At 38.6% G+C, this 21,439-nt stretch overlaps 1 protein-coding gene across 2 annotated transcripts in view; it reads left to right on the forward strand.

The window, feature by feature from the left end:
* The window catches only part of exoc3 (exocyst complex component 3), a 34,905-nt gene extending 15,251 nt beyond the window's left edge, over positions 1-19,654 (forward strand). For both annotated transcript variants that reach the window (XM_066722060.1, XM_066722054.1), the window contains exons 4-13: positions 6,060-6,741; positions 8,125-8,242; positions 13,738-13,863; positions 14,945-15,045; positions 15,437-15,547; positions 15,631-15,772; positions 16,761-16,883; positions 17,044-17,205; positions 17,717-17,838; positions 19,101-19,654. In XM_066722060.1, the coding sequence (XP_066578157.1) occupies positions 6,060-6,741; positions 8,125-8,242; positions 13,738-13,863; positions 14,945-15,045; positions 15,437-15,547; positions 15,631-15,772; positions 16,761-16,883; positions 17,044-17,205; positions 17,717-17,838; positions 19,101-19,272 (1,859 nt within the window). In that variant the 3' untranslated portion in view covers positions 19,273-19,654. The remainder of the gene's footprint in view (positions 1-6,059; positions 6,742-8,124; positions 8,243-13,737; positions 13,864-14,944; positions 15,046-15,436; positions 15,548-15,630; positions 15,773-16,760; positions 16,884-17,043; positions 17,206-17,716; positions 17,839-19,100) is intronic.
* The last annotated feature ends 1,785 nt before the right edge of the window (positions 19,655-21,439 follow it).

The following is a 21,439-nucleotide window of genomic DNA, read 5'->3' on the forward strand; positions in this document are numbered from 1 at the left end:
ATGATCATTGAAACTCAATAAGGTGAGATCTTGCATGGAGCCCCAGACCGAGGGAGACTGACAGTTATTTTGTGTTTCTTCTTTTTGCGAATAATCGCACCAACTGTTGTCACCTTCTCACCAAACTACTTGATGATGGTCTTGTAGCCCATTCCAGCCTTGTGTAGGTCTACAATCTTGTCCCTGACATCCTTGGACAGCTCTTTGGTCTTGGCCATGGTGGAGAGTTTGGAATCTGATTGATTGATTGCTTCTGTGGACAGGTGTCTTTTATACAGGTAACGAGCTGAGATTAGGAGCACTCCCTTTAAGAGAGTGCTCCTAATATCAGCACGTTACCCGTATAAAAGACACCTGGGAGCCAGAAATCTTGCTGATTGATAGGGGATCAAATACTTATTTCCCTCATTAACATGCAAATGAATGTATAACTTTTTTGAAATGCGCTTTTCTGGATTTTTTTGCTGTTGTTCTGTCTCTCACTGTTAAAATACACCTACCATTAAAATTATAGACTGGTCATTTCTTTGTCAGTGGGCAAACATACAAAATCAGCAGGGGATCAAATACTTTTTTCCCTCACTGTACAAGAGTCATAAGTATTCAACGGCCTGACAGCCCTATTAGTTCGATCGATCATGACTGCACTGTGTGCTGGACTTTTTGTTCTATTATTCAAATCAGTTTCTCTTCTAAGAAAATACAAATTTTGTATAAGACTGTCCAAGAGTTTTTGATTTTTCTCTCTGGTTTATTATTGTGAGGTATTGCATTGCATTGCATTGTACATTTTTGTTTTTTTGCTAAGCTACAGCTGGATCATGCTGTTGATTCATCAGGCCAAACCGGAAGACTCTCTTTAGCAATGAAGTTCACAGTGGGTGTGGTCTCTCATTTCACTCTTTAAGAACATATTAAGTTAACAAGTTCTTCCCCACACTTATTTTAAGATTAATAATAAAATGTGTAAAGTGTGGTATCGTAAAACAAAGATGTTTTAGATCTATTTTTATAGATTTTTTTTTTTAATAATGTATTTTGTTCTTTCTTTCTGTCCTTATGCTGGTGCAATTGACTTGACTGAAGCAGTAGCCTCCCTTTTATGCTCATAAGAGGCCAGTAATTCTGTTTTTTTAGAACTGATGATACAAGCAATGATATTAGGTGGTTTTTTTATATATTTTATAATAGAGATTTTAAGGAATATACAGAAAATGTATTTGAGATCGTATAATGAAGTACTGCTGAGTCTGTTCAATTAAATTAGGCATGACATGTTTTGAGATACTGTTCTAAAATTATTTTAATTTTAAGAAGTACTGGAAGAGAAGTCAGATGCTTAACTGTGTGCTTGTTTGTTAATTCTAGTTTACCTAGTGTATCACGCCTAATATGATTTCATTAATTGTACCTATTTGGCATGTTTAATATTATTACAAGTACATTTATGTAATATATTTTCTCTTCTAGATGGTTTTGATTTAGTTTCTATTTGGTATGCAGCTCTACAGGCAAATGCAGTATTAGTACAGTCATTAGTAACCTCATGTTGGAGAGAATCAGAAAGTAGAGTAGGCCACAACTTATTTGACATTGTTGTTTTTCTTGTATAGTGCTTTACCAGAACCATATTTACTCAGCTCTATACACACATTCGCCAAGGTAAATAATTGAGCATCCAGTGAATATAGGTCACATTTAGATACTGTCTCAATACCTCAAGTGGATAATCTAATACATGGATAGGTATAAAACCTGGATTGTCCTGTAACCCTTTGATTGGACCGCTTGGTTGATTAGGGCATTGGCAAGCTGATGGAGTTCAGTTTACCACTGCCTGCCTCCCCATCCATTATATCTACTCTATAAAACACTTGTACAGTATTTTAAGTTGGATATAAAAAGTAATTGAGGATTCAGTTCTCAAGAAGGCCCGATGAAGGCCTCCCCGAGGTTTGTCCACTTGCATTTTAACATCATCACTCTTTCAATGATGTCACACATTTCTTCTCAAATCCATGTGTTTGTTTTTTCTGTTCCTCGTTATCCCAAGCCTTTTTGTGTTGTTAGCATTTTCCCTGCCATTTGTGTGTAACATGCACATGTGTTTATAATGAACATGCATTATTAGTTGTCACTTTCCCCTGCATTTAATTCTAATACTAGTAGTCAACTAAGATACATAGACTTCATAAAGGCAACAGTCTTTATGCTGTTGTCCATGGATTTCTCAGGGAAGAAGCTGTTGAATATTAAGACTTGCAACTAATGGGATTTGGAGCTTCCTGCCCCATACGGTGTATCTAATGAAAGCCTCCTGTAAGCCCAGATCAGCACCATTCATGTTGTAATTTATTTTACCAAGGGGCATCCTTTGAGACTTACCTAACTTGATGCTTTCTATGAATCCCTGCTAGGAAATATTTGGCTGAACTCCTGCTGTCCTCTGCCATGAAAGCTAGAACCAATAACACACACACATACACTCTTTATTCAGTCCAAACATCATCAGTACCTCAGTCCTATGATGATTGTTTCAAACATATTCATTGTCCATTTAATTAGGATTAGTTTCTTAATCTGTAACAAAAACATGATTGCAATTATTAGAAAATACTGTTCTGCGTTTGATTTATTTTAAGACAATCTAAAATGCAAAATTAGATTCCTAATATATTTACACTGGCAGTTCACATGAGTCTTTGGTGTTTTCACCTGAACATGTAGAGAAGGAACTTATATAATACATGTGAAATGTATCTAATTTAAAGACAGAACTGAGAAGTGGCTAAACATAATGCAGAAGCAGAAGTCTGCACATAGGTGATGCAAGAGCAGGGGTAAAGGTGAAATTAATATAGAGCAGATGTAGACATTCTGTGGTATTGTGGAGGAGTAGGCATGATCTCACACCAAGGTTAATATCTTCCTAATGTAATTAGCTCTACCCCCTCATGTTGCTTAGCATGGCTTTAAGCCAATATTTTATATCTGGGTTTGTCAGCATTGAGCTGTACAGATGGTAGACTTCAAAGTTTCTCTGAAGCGCTGAAATGTCACCTGTCATTTAGACTTGTGACATTTTTCCCAATGTTTTGATTAAATGTGAACACTCTGATGGATAGTGTGGTAATCAATTAAACTAACCCTGAGGCACACAATGGCTTACAGACTTATACAAAAATGACCTAATCTTCATTGTATCGATGTTAGTACCTTTGCTATACAGAAAGGAGTTTTATTTCCTGCCTTGACATTTTCTTTTTTGCATGGTAATTTCAAGGCTAATACACATTGCAATGATATATGTAAGTGTGTATATAATTAAATTAAAAAATGCTCTAATGAGAAATAAAAATGCAAACAAATACAGGGACTGATGTAGGTCAGCTACATTAGTGCATTAAAATGCTCATGGTTACTTCCCCTAGAAGAATCATATGCTCATGTTTCTATTTTCTAGGTTACAGCTGTGTTCAGAAAACCACTCTGTGCCTGAATCCATTGTAAGTTCTGGGCAATAGTACAAGGAATGTTAGTCTTAATTGCATGCATGGTTTTAATTTAGCAAAATGGAAGTCAGTGCAGTGCAGTCAGATCCAGGTAGTTGAAACCAACGAAATGATTTATTTTTATTTATTTTTTATTATTATTATTATTATTATAGAGGGCAATTATGTTACTCCTCTTGACAAGAATCAGTTAATTTGATTCTTTACAATTTTTATAGGCCAGTGGCAAATAATACCAATACCAATCTTTTCACCCCACCTTCGATCGCTATTCTTGTAATTATTATTTTTATTAATATGATTGTTAAGTTGATTACTATTGCAAGAGTATTATGCTGCAAGAGAGTATTTCCAAGTTTCTGGTCACTCAAGCTGGCATGAATTTGTGCACACAATAAACCAAAAAGAGTGTTGTGATGATTTTGAAAAGATATCTAACTGCTTGTGTTTAAACTAGTGAAATGTAATCTAGTCTACAACAGGATTCAGTGCTGAATGTAGGTTGCATTTGGGATAAGTGGGACATGGGGCTGTCACAATGAGAGAAGAAGCAGAGTTCATAGTCATAAAGCATTGATTGCATTCTAAATATATCGCAGGAGCAGGACTGATGCTCTTCACATACAGTTGTGTTCTGTTCAACTTGGCTGTGCGTTTCACATGAGAGAGAGAGAGAAATGCATTTCAGTACATAGCTTTGCATCATGTGTCTGTAAAGGTCTACCAGTCATAATATGAGCTGCTCCATATCTTTAAACACCTTCCGTGATCACTGTTCAATACTCTCTCTCTCTCTCTGTCTGTCTCTGTATTTCTCTCTCATATATGTGATGAAAATGTATTGGACATATGTTGACCGCTCGAATAATTAGCCACACACTGTCCATTTGTAAAGTCTGTTTGATTTGCAGGGGAACATGCATTTGAAGAGATATCTCACTTAAGAACTCATATATTAGACATTGCTTAAATTATGTGCTTAAGTATTAAGTATTAAGGCTCTGTTAATGAGTGAACAGCAGCAAAGTTAAACATGTCAGAGCTTTAATATTTACCGGTTTGGAGATGGATAAATTAGGTGACTTTGTCCCTGGTGACCATACAAGTGACTTGCTTTTCATTAGCCAATCTACAAATCAGTCACACCAGAGGCAGTCTTGTCATGTACTGTAAACTCGATTATGGCAGATGAGTGAACCAGAGATTTCTGGACATTGCTCTGGTGGATTGTAACTTAAATTCCAGGATACTGGATGAATGCAGAAACTATAGTGTTTGGATTGCAATTATATAATTAAGAATGATTACTTCAGCAACTTTGCTTAGAACCGTGGTCCTGTAAGGACAGAAATATTCTGAAATGAAGAGTAATATATCATAAATCATAGAACTCATATTGTAGTCAGTGCTGGCAGTGAAAATTTAAACAGATATGTGTTCAGTTAGGCGTAGAGATTTTCTGCCTACCACTAATGCACTAATTTGATAAGAGACTCCTACAGGAAAATGGTAACGCTGATAATGAGTAGTTGGGGGGCACAAACTGCATAACCTGATCTATGGTGAAACATCAATAGTCACACATGAAGTCCCCTGTTTAAGCCCCCTCATTCTTTAGCATTTGTTTTAAATTCTTGGCATTCATAAATATTGTATCGTATTTTCTGTGATTTTGCTTTAAAAGCCTTGCTAAATCTCAAGGGGTTTAACCCTCAACTATAAATGCGGGGGGGCTGCGGGGGAGATAGTCACTTGTGAAGTTTGCAAAGTAGGACAGAAGAGATTATTTGATTGGTGCCCATGAATCTGTAGAGGTGTGTATATATTTAAATTTAAAATTAAATCAAATGTTTGCATAGAAAAATAAAAGAGATACATATATGCTTTATTCCAGCTCAAGATGTAATGCTCATACTGCACACATGCCAATCCTGAACGGGGAAGGCAGGCCTCCAATCAGTGCACTGATCACAAGATAACTGTGAAATACTATAGAATGTATCACAATGGCTTTGGACAGGTTTGAGTGACAGAAGCTGAAGATTGATATGTGACCCTAGAGCTGAAAGGGGAGACTCGCTGGGTGCTTGCACAGCAGCATACCAGGAGCTGTGGCAGCTTAAGTGATTTTTATCAGGACCACTATTCTAATATCCAAGTTTGTACTTAAAAAGAAACTATTGCCCTGTCATTCTAGCACCTCAACAGGGATACACGTAAGACTCGCATTGCGCAGCAGTTTGATCAATGACTGGCTTTACAAGCCACAAGCAAAGGCTGGGTCTGTATTGAAATTAACTAAATAGCTGGAGGTGTATTTTTGTGGACATCTATTTGTGTTGAGCCCATGAGAATGCTTTAATATAAAAGTGTTGGAAATGTGTGAGTTTGTTCTGAGGTTTGAAACATTGGGTGAAATAAATATACTCGTAGAGCATAACAGTAAGTGTGTGAGTAAATGTTTCCAAGCTTGCTCCTAAAGATAGCTTTTCCTGAGGTTCAGCTTTGTTAATTTCCAGTGTCCTGTTCCCCTCCCCTCCCCCCCAGTGCCGGAGATAGTCCAGGAAACCCATGATCTGATCGAGCAGGGGGAGCTGCTGCAGGCCCACCGCAAACTGATGGACCTTGAGTGCTCCCGGGACGACCTGATGTACGAGCAGTACCGCATGGACAGCAAGAACACTCACGACATGAACCTCATCCGCAGCTACTTCGGGGAGGTGCAGAGCCTGTCCGAAGAGCTGGCCAAGCAGCTGTGGATGGTCCTGCAGAGGTCCATGGGCACGGTGAGGAAAGACCCCACCATGCTGGTGTCAGTGGTGCGCATCATCGAACGAGAGGAGAAGATCGACCGCCGCATGCTGGACCGCATGAAGCAGACAGGCTTCATGCCCCCGGGGCGGCCCAAGAAGTGGAAGGAGAAGATGTTCGAAGTGCTAGAAGGGACGGTGAGCTCCCGGATCGAGGGCACCCAGTCGGAGACCCGGGAGTCGGACAAAATGTGGTTGGTGCGCCTCCTGGAGATCACCCGCAAGTATGTGCTGGACGACCTCATTGTGGTGAAGAACCTGATGGTCCAGTGCTTCCCCCTGCATTACAACATCTTCAACGTCTTCTTCAATCTCTACCACCGGGTCCTGTCTGCTCGAGTCCAGGAGCTGGCCTCAGAAGACCTGGAGGCCAATGAGATTGTTTCTCTTCTGACCTGGGTGCTCAACACATACACAAGGTAATGTCTGACATATGTTTCTGGGCCCTTTTTTTGTAGTTACGTTTGTTTATGTTGCAAGCAGTCATCTTGGTTATCCATTCATCCCAATATTTATTTTCCTGTGTCGTGTGTTACTGGGTTACACTGAGATGTAGTGTGATGGCAAAATTAAAGTTCCTTTGCTTTTTACACACACACCTCTTATGACACCTGCTAAACAAGTAGTGGTTACACAGCATGTGCTTATAGTTGACATATTCCATGTTAACATGTCTTGGGTTATCAGCATACATCAGAGCTTAAAATGTCAGCTGCTTCTGAGTTCAGTTATTGATGCGTCATGGAAAGGCCATCAGAGGCCTTTGGAGAAAATAAAACGGGAGGGTGCTGCAATATCCCTTTAACTGCAGCTTGTGGTTTCACTGCTGCGGGACACTACAGAATGTGATGTGAAAAGGCATTTTAGATTGTATTGTTATATTTTATTTCTAATTGCTGTATGCTCTGTTAATATGTATGCTGTCCTATTAGCTACTGTGGATACACAGTATAAAATTACCCTCTTGTGTGGTTATGTAAACAAATCTCTTGGCATTGTGGGTAAAGCATCGCACGCGATTCCACCATAACCAGTTTATCTAATCCAATAAATGCATGCATTACTGCACATTGCGTGCACAGAGCAGGATTATACTGGAAAAGATTACTCTGCAACAATAACACAAATCATCCTTGTTTGCATTAAACAACTCAAAGAGCAACACTGATGTCCAGAGTTTATTCGAATTTGCAAATCGACCTATGGATGGTTTTACACTGCTACCTGCTGGCTGCTTCACACATTTATTTAACAGTTTAGCAGATTCTGATGGGAGGAATTATGAAGAATGAAGTGACTCTAAGTGACAGCTTATATTATTGTCAATCTGAAACTGAATAACACTACCTGTACTACTGTAAGATTTGTATGACATTCCCACATATGCTTAATGTGATCTGTTTCATTTTCATTGAGGGTGGAAAATTATATATAGTTTTACCAATTTTTATGGATGCTGGTGGTGTGGCATTTAGGAGAACCATAGTGATAAGAAACATCAAAGGTTTTTATTTGGTCTTTTGCACAAGACTTTAATTCATGTCCGGTACATGTTTTGATTTCATTCATTATTATTCTTAATAGTTCTGTTTGTTCAGCACATTCTTGTAATCTTTTCTGCAGCCAGTCAAGCCTTTGCAATTTATTTTATGATGATTGAGACTGAGATCATTCAGACTTTGGGGGGGAGTCTCAAAGACATCTAGAAAGACTGGGTTTTACAGACACGGCTGCAGTTTTGTCCTTGATGTGTGAAAATCTGACCGCTTTTTTTCTGCGTGTGATTGTGTGTTTTTGTGCAGTGTGGACATGATGGGCCACCCAGAACTGTTTGTGGAAGTAGACGTCAACAGCTTGGAGCCGCTTCTCCCCCAGCAGGTGGTAGATGAGCTTCTCAGCAAGTACATCCAGACCTTAACAGTGAGTCCATTTCTTCTATGCACAATACTGTACAGGTGCAGCTATGTACAGGTAAAGGCTCGTGCTAGGTCTCCAGAAAAACTTACAACCCTCTAAAAAAGATCTCTTATTGTGGTCATCCGCCTCAATCATATAGCATAGGAAATAGGTGTTGCAGAAATACCCCAGTTCCCATCTCAGTCCTTTAGAGAACTGTAAACTACTGCTTCTGCTTTTTCGTTATGTTTTGGTTGTTAAAGTTTGGTTAAAGTTCTATAAATGTTTGAATTTGAGCAGGCTATAAAAAGCCCAGGCCTGCTGCTCAGTTTTGTTTAACATCAGCTACCAGCAGGATATGTGAAGCCCTTTTTTAATTGGATCATTTCATACTGTGGTAGCTCCTCTCTTCATGCCAGCTGGTCCTGTGCATTATCTGTAGAAGGAACACTTAAATTTCCTTTTCCCGGTAATGTATAATTTAAAATACAGTTCTTGCCACCACCCTATCAGTGCACGAATTCTGCCTCGGTATCCCCCGTTGTTCTCAGAAGGAGCGCTAAAAGCAGTAGAACATTATAAATAAACTATCCGACTAACCTGGGAAAGTGGAATTTGAAAATGTATGTATATGAAAAGCTGATAACTGAATCCCTGAATGCCATGAAAACAGAATATTCTGAATACATTGTGTAATAATAATTACCCTTCACAGGATCAGAGATCTTGGAGTCACTCACTGAGTATGTAATCATGATTTCATCACAGTGGGTATAGATACATAAAGTACTAAAATATATTTGTGTAGCAGGTTACAGGAAAAAGTTAGCTTTCATATACATACCTACTGGGAAAAAATAAATAAATTTCAATGTACACAATGCGTGAGATGAATGGGCAAATTCTAGCATGAATACAATGTCCAAGTCAGCAAAATATGTGGATACAATCACCACAGAAGACAAGCTGAAGCCATTTTTTAAAGCTGTAAAATTAATTGCTGCATTGGAAGGACTGACTAACTGGGTATTAGTCCTGAGGCAACACATTGAGTCTCTTAGCTAAAAATAGAAAATCATAAAACTAGCTTTTGTTTTTTTGTTTTTTGACAAAACAAATGGTGTTTAGTGGTTATATCCTCTTCTTGCTGTGAGAGTATAAGTGTTGGTTATCTTTAAGAAATGCATAGCCATAAAAACATTTAACATTTTATTTCTGTCTGATATCAATTATTAACAATGAGAAAATTGACCACACCAGAGAGAATCCCTGAAACACACTCTTATTTTATTAACCCGTTATTAATTTGTTTAGAATTTGAAGTGCTGTTTTAGATGTCCAGCTCAAGGGGAAGCATAGACCTTGTCAACCCATTGATTCCTTATCCCCTGATGTGATTTCCTTGCCTTTAGAAAAACAAGGTGGATGTGACCTTCCTCAGACACCCCAAGTTACTTCTACAGCAGTTTCTATCTCTCCCATGAGAAATACACACACACATTGATATAATTCACAATCCTACAGATCCTTACAAAAGTTATTACTGGAGTATTTTTAACAGTAGGTAGATGGATTAAAGGTAAATGAGCTAGATGGAGTAATATGTATTAATATTTATGCTAGACCATAGCACTAAGTTAGCACTGCATTTGATAAATTGTAATGCAACTTATGTCAGTGAAAATCTAAAAATAGAGAAATTCAGTTCAAAGTAAGTGTAACATTGATTGCATAGCTATTTTCAACTTTCTTTTCTAATTATTTATGATTTATTAAAATAAAGCAGTCAGTTTCCCTCAAGCAGTATTCTATACTAGTTTTTTTTCAATTAAATTACTGTAGAAACACTATATTCTATACTCACCACATAGGTAATTTACAATCATCTGTCAAATTAACCTCGTACTACCACTGCAACAAAATAATCATTCATGCTCTATTCGCAAAAGCAAGTCTCCAGTCTTTGTCATAGTCTATTTTCAGATGATTGACTTTCTTGAGACTTTGCCCCTGGAAATTGCGTGACTTTCATTTATTCAGCTCGGTTTCATTCTTATTTTTCCACCTTTTTTTCTGGAAGCTGTTTTTGAATACTATACATTGATTTTGCTTGTATTTGTCCAGTCTTTCTTAAATTCAGTCCAGCCTTGGGTGAAGCTTTGGCAGTGACTTAAATGTTTATGCTGATGTTAATTCTCTCTTTTTGTGCCATTTAAAAACGAATTAGGTAAAATCAATTTAGAGTTGGCTGCTTTTAGAAATTAAGACAGCCTTCTCTATCAATCTGTGAAAACCTCTGGGTGTGGAAATTCCCATTATCAGTCTGTAAAAAACAATACTAAAATGACTGGCACTCCTGGATGAACATGTTCAACCACCTTGTGCTTTAACTATGCCTCTTGAAGAACTTAAAAGCTCCATACATGTTACCATTATTGGCTATGTGTAGCTTTCTTCATATTGTTTTAAATGAATTGCACATGTGGCTTATTAAAGTCATCAATACAATTAGGCAATCACTAATGTCCATATTTGGGCAATTGTCCAAGATTTTTTGTTAAAGAGGTTTGATATAATATACAACAAAATAAACTACACAGACATGTTGAGGCTGTTCTTATACATATACAATGTTCTTTGGTTTGGTTTTGTTAAAAGCAAAGGCTGCAGAATATGAAATCTAATAAAAATGTGTAAATTGTAATGCCAGTAAGCAAAATATTACAGTAGTCACATGTGGGGCAACGGAAGACATGAACTAGTCTCTCAGCAGTAAGTACAGTGCCTTGCGAAAGTATTCACCCCCCTTGGCATTTTTCCTATTTTGTTGCCTTACAACCTGTAATTTAAATGGATTTTTATTTGGATTTCATGTAATGGACATACAAAAAATAGTCCAAATTGGTGAAGTGAAATGAAATAAAAAAAAAAAAACACTTGTTTTAAAAAACAACAAAAAACAAAAAACAGAAAAGTAGTGCGTGCATATGTATCTGGTGCAACTAGTTACCTTCAGAAGTCACATAATTAGTTAAATAAAGTCAACCTGTGTGCAATCTAAGTGTCACATGATCTCAGTATATACACACCTGTTCTGAGGCCCCAGAGTCTGCAACACCACTGAGCAAGGGGCACCACCAAGCAAGCGGCACCATGAAGACCAAGGAGCTCTCCAAACTGGTCAGGGACAAAGTTGTGGAGAAGTACAGATCAGGGTTGGGTTTTAATAAAATATCCGAAACTTTGAACATCCCACGGAGCACCATTAAATCCATTATTAAACAGTGGAAAGAATATGGCACCACAACAAACATGCCAAGAGAGGGCTGCCCACCAAAACTCATGGACCAGGCAAGGAGGGCATTAATCAGAGAGGCAACAAAGAGACCAAAGATAACCCTGAAGGAGCTGCAAAGCTCCACGGCGGAGAATGGAGTATCTGTCCATAGGACCACTTTAAGCCGTACACTCCACAGAGCTGGGCTTTACGGAAGAGTGGCCAGAAAAAAATAAGCAAACACATTTGCTGTTCGCCAAAAGGCATGTGGGAGACTCCCCAAACATATGGAAGAAGGTACTCTGATCAGATGAGACTAAAATTGAGCTTTTTGGCCATCAAGGAAAACGCTATGTCTGGTGCAAACCAAGCACCTCTCATCACCCCGAGAACAGCATCCCCACAGTGAAGCATGGTGGTGGCAGCATCATGCTGTGGGGACGTTTTTCATCGGCAGGGACTGGGAAACTGGTCAGAATTGAAGGAATGATGGATGGGGCTAAAAACAGGGAAATTCTTGAGGGGAACCTGTTTGTCTTCCAGAGATTTGATACTGGGATGGAGGTTCACCTTCCAGCAGGACAATGCCCCTAAGCATACTGCTAAAGCAACAGTAGTTTTAGCTAGTCAAAGCCCAGACCTCAATCCAATTGAGAATCTGTGGTATGACTTAAAGCAGGGGTGAGGAACCTTTTTCCTATCAAGGGCCATTTGAGTGTTCACAAATGTATTCACACCTACATCAAAACATTAATACAGATGAAATTTACATTCTAATGCAAGAAGAAATCACTTTTTTCAAAACGCACACACTGCAGTCAAAACATAAATAACTATATAGTCTACAATAAGCAAAGAGCTCAAAAACGACATACAATAAGATAATGAAACAAGTGTAAACATAAATAATGGAATAATGCTCAAAAGCAACATTTTATAGTTAAAATAACTATTGCATTTATCAAAACAGTTGTACACTAAAGTAAACATGTCCAACACCGTGTAAACTTTGTTTTCAACATACAAAGCTACGGTGAATAAAATCAGTGTATTTCAATAAATTGTTTACTATATATTTAGCCTGCATACCTGACACCTGAAATTACCTCGCAATGTTTTCACAGCACTGGCACAAACCCACGAATGATCTGTCATTGCCAGTATCACTGATGCCCCTGAATCAGTCATGTTCATATACACGGCATGTCCAAAATGAGCTCTCTCCAATCTCCGTTTCCAATCCATGTTTATTTGCGGGTAATCACTGTATCCACTCAATCTGAGTACAGTTGTAAGAAAACACCTGTAATGCTGTACAATGCGTGTGTTTTTCAAGCACATGAAAGACTGTAGACAGGTAGAGATCGCCACTTGAGTGCCAGACTGACTCTATTGTAAAGGGCAGGCAGGATTATGGGTTATATTTGACTTATTATATATTTTAGTGACCGATGAAAATAACCCGATTTTGGCTATTCTAGATAAATGTGTTTATAACTTATTTATTTTCATGTTTATGCAGTTAAAACGCAGTAGAGATGTTTATTACATAAGCTTGGCGCTTCTAGTGTTAAGTGTATGTCACAGAAATTATTTTTTTCAAATGGACTCTAGAGCCGTAGCAAACAGCCTCAGGGGCTGTATATGGCCTGGAGGCTGGACGTTCCCCACCCCTGACTTAAAGATTGCTGTACACCAGCAGAACCCATCCAACTTGAAGGAGCTGGAGCAGTTTTGCCTTGAAAAATGGGCAAAAATCCCAAAGGCTAGATGTGCCAAGCTTATAGAGATGCACCCCAAGAGACGTGCAGTCGTAATTGCTGCAAAAAGTGGCTCTACAAAGTATTTACTTTGGGGGGGTGAATAGTTATGTACACTCAAGTTTTCTGTTTTTTTGTCTTATATCTTGTTTATTTCACAATAAAAAATATTTCGCATCTTCAAAATGGTCGGCATGTTATGTAAATCAAATGATACAAACCCCCCAAAAAATAATTTTTAATTCCAGGTTGTAAGGCAACAAAATAGGAAAAATGCCAAGGGGGTGAAGTTTCTGAGCAAGGATTTGTAATTAGCCTCAGCATCAACAGTAATCAGCCAAAGTTTGCTTTTGCTCACATGATGGCAAGAACCCAGTAAGATTATCTTCAGCTTTTCAGACTTCCTTGGGTATAAGAATGAATGGTCAGCTGGGCGGTTAATGGCTTCCTGTATTCTAAAGTGTCTTCTGTCTCTGGTCCAGTCAAATATCACTGGTTGGCTGCGCAAGGCACTAGAAACAGACAAGAAGGACTGGAAGAAGGAGACTGAGCCAGAGGCCGACCAAGATGGCTACTTCCAGACCACTCTGCCTGCCATTGTGTTTCAGGTACAGCCACAGTCACTAACTAGCATTCACACGGCAGAACACTGCTGTTCAGGAGTCTAGGGAGCTAATTGTTTTGCAAGGAAAGCATTGTAAGTGTGCATCTTATATAACAGTATCTGATGTAGCAAAGCGTCTTTCTTTTCTTTTTGGTGCATTGTTTTCCTACCACTTATGAGAGTGGACTGATTAAATTTGTATCATAATATGGTGTTTTTGCTATGATTGTTCTCTAAACATTTTACACAAACTCTTTGTTTTTATTATGCTTTCTTCATATGGTTTTATCCCGCCACCCTCATCAATGTTAATTGTGGTAAATCACTGAATTCGTATAGCAAATGTAAATGACAAAACCCCTGGAAAACATTTAAATGTTACATGACTGTTAAATGTAAAATAAATGAACACGGTTAAAATTGATTTGTGAAACTGCTGTGCCAGTTCAACATTCATTAAAGCCCTTTTCCCAAACCGATAAGCTTAATTGTAGATCTGTCTGATATAATTAAGGCTGTTTGAACATTTTTGACCAAATAAATCAGTCCATCAGTCTTTTCCAGGCTGAATCAGTGCTCAGCAGACTGAAAGATATATAATAGATACATAGTTATTGTTTAATGAACAATTTGTTCATACTAAATGAATCACTGTGTAACATGGTCTCAACTGAAGGGTGTGAAGTCTTTGTACAGTTGTCTAAATAACCCTTCTGAACTTGACTCATAAGGTTTCTGTGAGAATAAGTTACTTTGCAGTATATTGGTAAGATGACAGGAATTTAATTACATTAAAACAGACACACACAGATGCAGCCATGTAGAATAGTGTGGCTTCTTAGAGATGAGATAAAACAATGTTGTTAATTTGTTGATTCAGATCTTCATAAATATGAATACATATGTGGTTTCTACTGTGTGGGCCATTAATGATGTGCACACAGTATGTTCAGTCAGATCTGTTTTGGTGGTTTAACTTGATGCTGCTGCCCTATATTGAGACTAAGGTTTCTGAGATTTGCAGCCACAGGACTGAATTAAGTGAAGTTTGGGACTTCAGCTAATGGATGTTTTTCTGTGTGTAGATCTTTGAGCAGAATCTACAAGTTGCCGCCCAAATTAACGAAACGTTTAAAGAGCAAGTGTTGCGACTGTGTCTCAAACAGATGAACTCCTTCCTCATCAGGTGAGATCCTGGCAGGGCACAGATCTCTAACTTCTTAAACTCCAATAGTAACAATTTCTCCCATCTATAAATTAATGTTAATAATATTTGAAGTGAATTCCCAGAAGAGGTCATGAACTTATGAGGATATTTTTAATACCATATGTAATCAGCTTATTTATTTTAACCCAAATTAAAACCCATCTTCTGCGTTCCAGTTGAGCCCTTTACCATGATAATCTGATATAGCATACAAATAATGAATGCATTTTGTCATGTAGAAATTATATCATACTTTGCTCATGTACTTTCATGCAGTTTAAGATAATGAATCCTATTACAATTCCTTACCCTGAAACGAAGTGAAAATTGAACCTCAACTATTTAATAACTAACTTAATAACTTTTTCAGGTACCGAGAGGAAGCGATCGCCCTCAAGGAAGATCATTTGAAAGATCGAAAGCTTCCACATTTCTATACTCAGTATATGATTGCGATCATCAACAATTGCCAGACTTTTAAGTAAGTCCTGTAAGATGAGATGCATTTATAAGCTTCCGAATGTAATAAAGAAATATCACCGATTGGCTTCTGTCTCTTTTTAGGGAATCCATTAACAGCCTAAAGAAAAAGTACTCGCATACAGCGGAAAATACCCAAAACGACGCTGCAATTGAGAAGACACTGGGTGACGTGGCCAAGGATGGATGCGCGTTCCTCCTCGACGAGGTCTTCATGGACCTGGAGGTCAGAGGACACCGACATGTATTTAAGGGGCACAGGCCGTTCTCTGTTCTGTCATCAGAAAGGAGGGGGAACTAAAAACAAGCCATCAGTCTCATCCATTCAGATTTGTCAGCTGTACTGTAAATGTTTTGGTCATGTGATCAACGCAAAACTGAATGGGATATTTAGTGATAAGCATTTGTGGTATTCTCGAGAATTAAGTGGCTTGGCCTCTGCTAACCACAGGCATGTATAAGTGCTTCTGTGGCACAAGGCCAGAGACCAGGGATGAAATGATGGTGTAGCTGTGGAAAATGGCTGAAATCAGAATTTAGTGCACTTGTATTTCAACACTTTACATGTATCAAATAACCTCTCAATAAAGCCCCATTGAAAGGAATAACTGTGTAATTCCAAAGAGTTAGGTGTAGGCCTTTGCTTGGTAATGCCATGTAGTAATGTTTAGTTATATTGCAGATAATCTGCAGGAATCCCTGCTGATCAAATTTAGGGTAAAGGAGATCAAACATGTGGAAAGCTGCTAAAAGGCTGCAACATAAATCATAGAAGGCCCTTGTGGCAACTTTTGTGTTTGATGTTAATCTAAAGAAAAAGCTCTAAAGGGCAGAATGTGTAGCCCTGAAATTTGAGATACAAATATAAAAAGTGAAAATTCTACACATGTATGACATGTTATGTGTAAAAATGTATACATAAGGTTATTCATAATGGGAGACTGAGCTATCAGAGTATTATGTTCACTCTTTTGAGTTGCCGTTGTTATATGGCCTGCTGTCCTTCTCTGATGAAGCAATGACTAATTCATTTTTCCCCGTTTTAATATTTGATTGATTAAATCAGGTTGGCCCATGAACCTCATGTGAAACCTGCTCTCAGATTTAATAAACGCAACATGGACCGGGCTTATTTTTATCCCCTAAAATAATATATTTCTTCTGTTCCCTTGAGGTGGACTTTGATGGTATTATAAATATCTTTCTCTTCACAGCAACATCTTAATGAGCTGTTGACCAGGAAGTGGCTGTCGGGATCTAATGCAGTGGACACCATTTGTGCGACTGTGGAGGATTACTTCTATGATTTTGCTAAGATCAAGAAGCCATACAATAAGGCAAGCTGTTTAAAATGTGTTTGTTACCATTCCATTCAAATCTGAACTCCCATCATGCCCTCGGTCCGAAAGTATTGACCTAATGTTTTCTGCCACAATTCTCCCTCCAGTTTATTGTCGTCATTGTCAGATCGATGGGACGGTCTTTGATTTGTTTCAGGAGATAACTACGGAGGCTCATCGCAGAGTGGTCATCGAGTACTTAAAGGCTATAATGCAGAAAAGGATCTCCTTCAGAAATGCCGAAGAACGGAAAGAGGGAGCGGAGAGAATGATCAAGGAAGCGGATCAATTGAAATTCCTATTCAGGAAACTCTCAGATGTATGTTTTGTCTGATACGACTGGCAAGATCAAATATTGTTCTTCTAGAGATAGAAGTGGAACCGTTAAAAATTACACTCATGTAAATGTTCCCTCTCCCTGTTAGCGCTTGATTTCTCAGCCCTCCTATCCAGCAGCCCGTGTTCAGATGTCTCCGTTTACCTCGACAGATTAGTCACTCTGGTGTGGAGACTGAACTACCCTCTTGCAATCGGATAATTAAAGTACATAGAATAAACCCTGAGAGGGGGATGTCTAGAGATCAGACAATATACAATTTAACTTCACACTGCTATGGAAACTATGGTGTGTGAACGAACTAGTAACTCGTGAATGTGTATTTTTGCTTTGAAATTTGTCTTTTGCTGTACCATTTCCAGATTTAGATTTTAATGTCTTTTTCAGCTCAACAAGAATGCATTTAAACTGTTACATGTTTTTTCTGAGTATCCCTCACTGAACAAGACACAAGCTTTTGTGCTGGACTTGATATTGCGTCATGCTCCCGCAGGGCGAGGCCGCTGACAGTCTGTGCGATGCCATTGCTGCCATAGCCGAAGTGTTCAAACTCACAGACCCCACCCTACTGTACCTGGAAGTATCGACACTCGTCTCCAGATACCCCGATGTCAGGTGGGTGATGTGAACGTCATTTTGAATGATAGCTCAATCTGAACCTCAAGCCTCTTGATTCATTTCGAAATTAATATTTTTCAATCCTTCAGTGCTCTTGCTTTTCGCTGAATTAGTTCCCAGTCTCCATTATTAGCTTGTATTCATATAACTACACAGGTGACATAGTATTAGGTTGGATTAATTCCAAAATAAGTACTGCATTTAGTAATTGTTTATTGTGTCTGTCACTCTGCGTTAACAAAGCATGTTTTGCTCGGCTGCAAAACCTTGTTATTCTAAATAAGGTCAATATTTCCTTGATTTTTTTTATTTATTCTGTGCTAATGCATTTTGACACACCAGCAAAACTGAACCAAAGCCTGTTTGTTATTAGTTGCTTGGGGTATTATTGCTCTTAACAGGTGTAGTCAAAAACATAATTAACTAATTACCTGGTTCACAATTTGGGCAAAGGATTCTTCCGTATAGATTTATGCTAAAATCGTTAATTATTATTTCACCCACTATGCAGATATATCTTTATTTGTACCAAGAGGAGACGTATGCTGTCATAGTGCACTGATCCTGCAAGCAGTCTCTGTATTTGATGCATATTTCCAGTTTTATGACTGAAAACAAATGCTATCGGTATTACATATGTTGTGGTCACATATGAAGAAACACACATTAGCTAGTAGTTATGTAACATATCGTTTTGCCATCAGTTTCATTTTGTTTGTGGTTCACAGATGTTATAATTTCCTCTATGTTGTGACGGTTGATATTTACTATGCCTTTTAATACGTAATTTATCTAAATGCAAAGCAGCTTCACATTTAAAAAATAAACAAGTTTCCCTGGAACTTTTGTCTCCTTCAATTTAAAATGTTATAGAACTATTATGTTTGTGTATATTACCTTAATGCTTCTCACCGTTATTGCTATGTTAAGTATTATGTACATATTTAATAACACTACAGGGATTAGATTATGGGAGATTGTATTTAACCCGCAGAGGATAAATAGAAATGGGGTTTTATTAGAAACCAGGGGATTATTGGAGATTTCACTGTAAGCATTGACTTCTGGAGAGATTGTGAGCATATATTCTTAAAGATTCCTCCTCCTCCTCCAGTAGTCTTTCTAGTAGGAATGGTCTTTATATGAAACAGCTTCAGAACAAGAACGTAGGGGTTTATGCTCCGCTATGTCGTGCGATGGAAGAGCACAAGCAAACCATTGGGCTGTTTGAATCCCTGTTTTTTCCTCTCACACTACAGGGAAGAACACATCACGGCCTTGCTGGCTGTGCGAGGGGATGCCAGTCGGGACATGAGGCAGATGATCATTGAAACTCTGAATCAAAACAGGCCCGCGTCAACTGCGAACATACAGCCCATCTTCAGGGATATAACTGTTCCGAGTATGACAGTGCCTAAACTACTCAAATAAACGAGACTGCACCAGGCCTGTATGAAGCACGGGGGAACACGCAGGTTTAAATGAATTGTATTTTTGTATGCACTTTGAACTGAAAGATGAATCGGGAAGAGGAGAGGCGCAAGAATGTGTAATACCTTTGCCAAATAACAGTTCTGGGACGTGCTGTTGTTTTTTGTGTTGTCTTGATAACATGTTAACGTTTGATACTTGATGTACAGAGAACACACATTGTGCAGCATTGCCTTTTTCATATGTGACTTCACATCCACCCTGTAAAAAGGCACATTTTGAAATGCTTTTGAGGAATAAAAAGGAAAACTCTCAGTGCATGTACATGACGTTTCTGAAACATTTTGTTCCTTAGTGGAAAATAAAATTGCTTTTGTCCATCCATGTTTGTGCTTTATCTCCTCTCTGTTTGCTGGATTCAGTGACTTTGAGATCCTTCAGTGCTGTTATATGGAGTCCAAAGTGAAAGGATTCTTAATGAGAGAATCAAAATTGCTTAAACAGAGAAGATTACAGGAGATTTTGAAGTTATTTGTATTTACAATCAAAAGGTAAAAATAATTAATAAACACTCTTTAAAAGTAATCTGATCTGTATACCAGCATGATTTTGACATTTATTTATCTATAACTATACTTTTTTTTTATTATAAGATAGTTTATTTTAAGGGTTCACTTTTTTATTGAGATATATTTATTTGAAGATCGTCAAACGTGAAATTAGATATTTGAGATGGCAGAAGGCATGTGGAATATACTGTACTCCATATCAACCGTGAATCAACTTTGACCACTTTCGCTTTCATTTTGCTACAAGACTTGATCCATATCTGAAGTAATGTTCATGAACTTCCCACTGTCAGTCAGAGGAGAAAGATGAAGAGAGGAGGAACATATTCTTTAAAGGTATGTCAAGCATATGAAACCGACTCACTGAGTAATTGCTCCTCGTGACTTCCCTAAGAAAAGAAACCGGACAGGTGGAATATGGGGAAGTGAGGTCGAATGTGGACCTCTGGAGGAGTGGCACGTACTTTCTTTTCACCATTTGTGTTTCTCTCAGTCGTCAGTGTCTTTTTACTTCCAGATAATTGGTTCAAGGGAGACGAAGTAATCGAGTTTTCAATGTATTTTCCTCCATCTATTCCTCAATTGCTTTAAGCACTGTGTTTTGTAAGCAAAATGCCTTGGCTTGATGAAACATGCCAACATGATTTCACCTCTTTTTTCACTTCTTTCAGTGCATGTGTGACATTTTCAGCGAATACCTGCTTCCCTACTTAGGTAAAAAATAAAAGGGTGCAGTCACACATATGGTAACATTTTTTTTGTAAAGATTTTAATGCAAGCGCTAAAGCAGAGTAACTTTAAATGTTTAATCTCCAGAGATGTGCAACCACACTGCACGCTATCTCCAGAGTGTGACTGGAGAAACAGAAATAGCAGAGAAGGATGGTTTTTGCTAACCATAGTGCCGGGTAGCCACTGATATACTGTGACAGCTGTATGGGGTGGGGGTTATGCATTGAGTCGTTAATCCCGTCCCGGTGCTTTGAATGACCATTCATACCATTTCTTATTATTCTGATACCGTTTGCCTCAGTCTGGTTTTTCCCTGTCACCTCATGGTCTTGCGCTGCCGGTTCGATCTGCGCTATCCTGCTTGATCTCTTCATCCGTATCCCTAAGCAGGCCTCAGGTGTCCAGGCAGAGGTCACCGCACAAGTTGCTCCGTGTGTGAGACGCGGGGGTCTGCTGCTTTTCCCTGGTCAGGTTCTCTTTCTCTTCAGTACGTGGCGTCCCACCCAGACTAGTCGGCCCACGATGCATGCAGATTGACACACAGCCCCAGGAGGAGGACAGCTGTTTACCCAGACATCCAAAACCTGGAGAGGGGTGCAGGTCAAATGTTCAAGCCCGGCACATCATTCGGTTCCAAGTTACTCTATTCTCCTGCCTGCCCTCTCGATCCTCCGTCTGAAAGCAGATGTTTAGGTGCATTTCATTTCGGATATTTTACCCCCCATTAGACTAGGTAAAAAGAAAAATAGGATGCTGATCTCCAAGGTACACACACAAATCATTCACACACTCTAAAGCATCTAAAATGCCACACACACACACACACACACACACACACACATTTTGTCCATATATGGAGACATTTG

This window comes from Amia ocellicauda, chromosome 2 (assembly GCF_036373705.1).
Source record: "Amia ocellicauda isolate fAmiCal2 chromosome 2, fAmiCal2.hap1, whole genome shotgun sequence".
Taxonomy (NCBI): domain Eukaryota; kingdom Metazoa; phylum Chordata; class Actinopteri; order Amiiformes; family Amiidae; genus Amia; species Amia ocellicauda.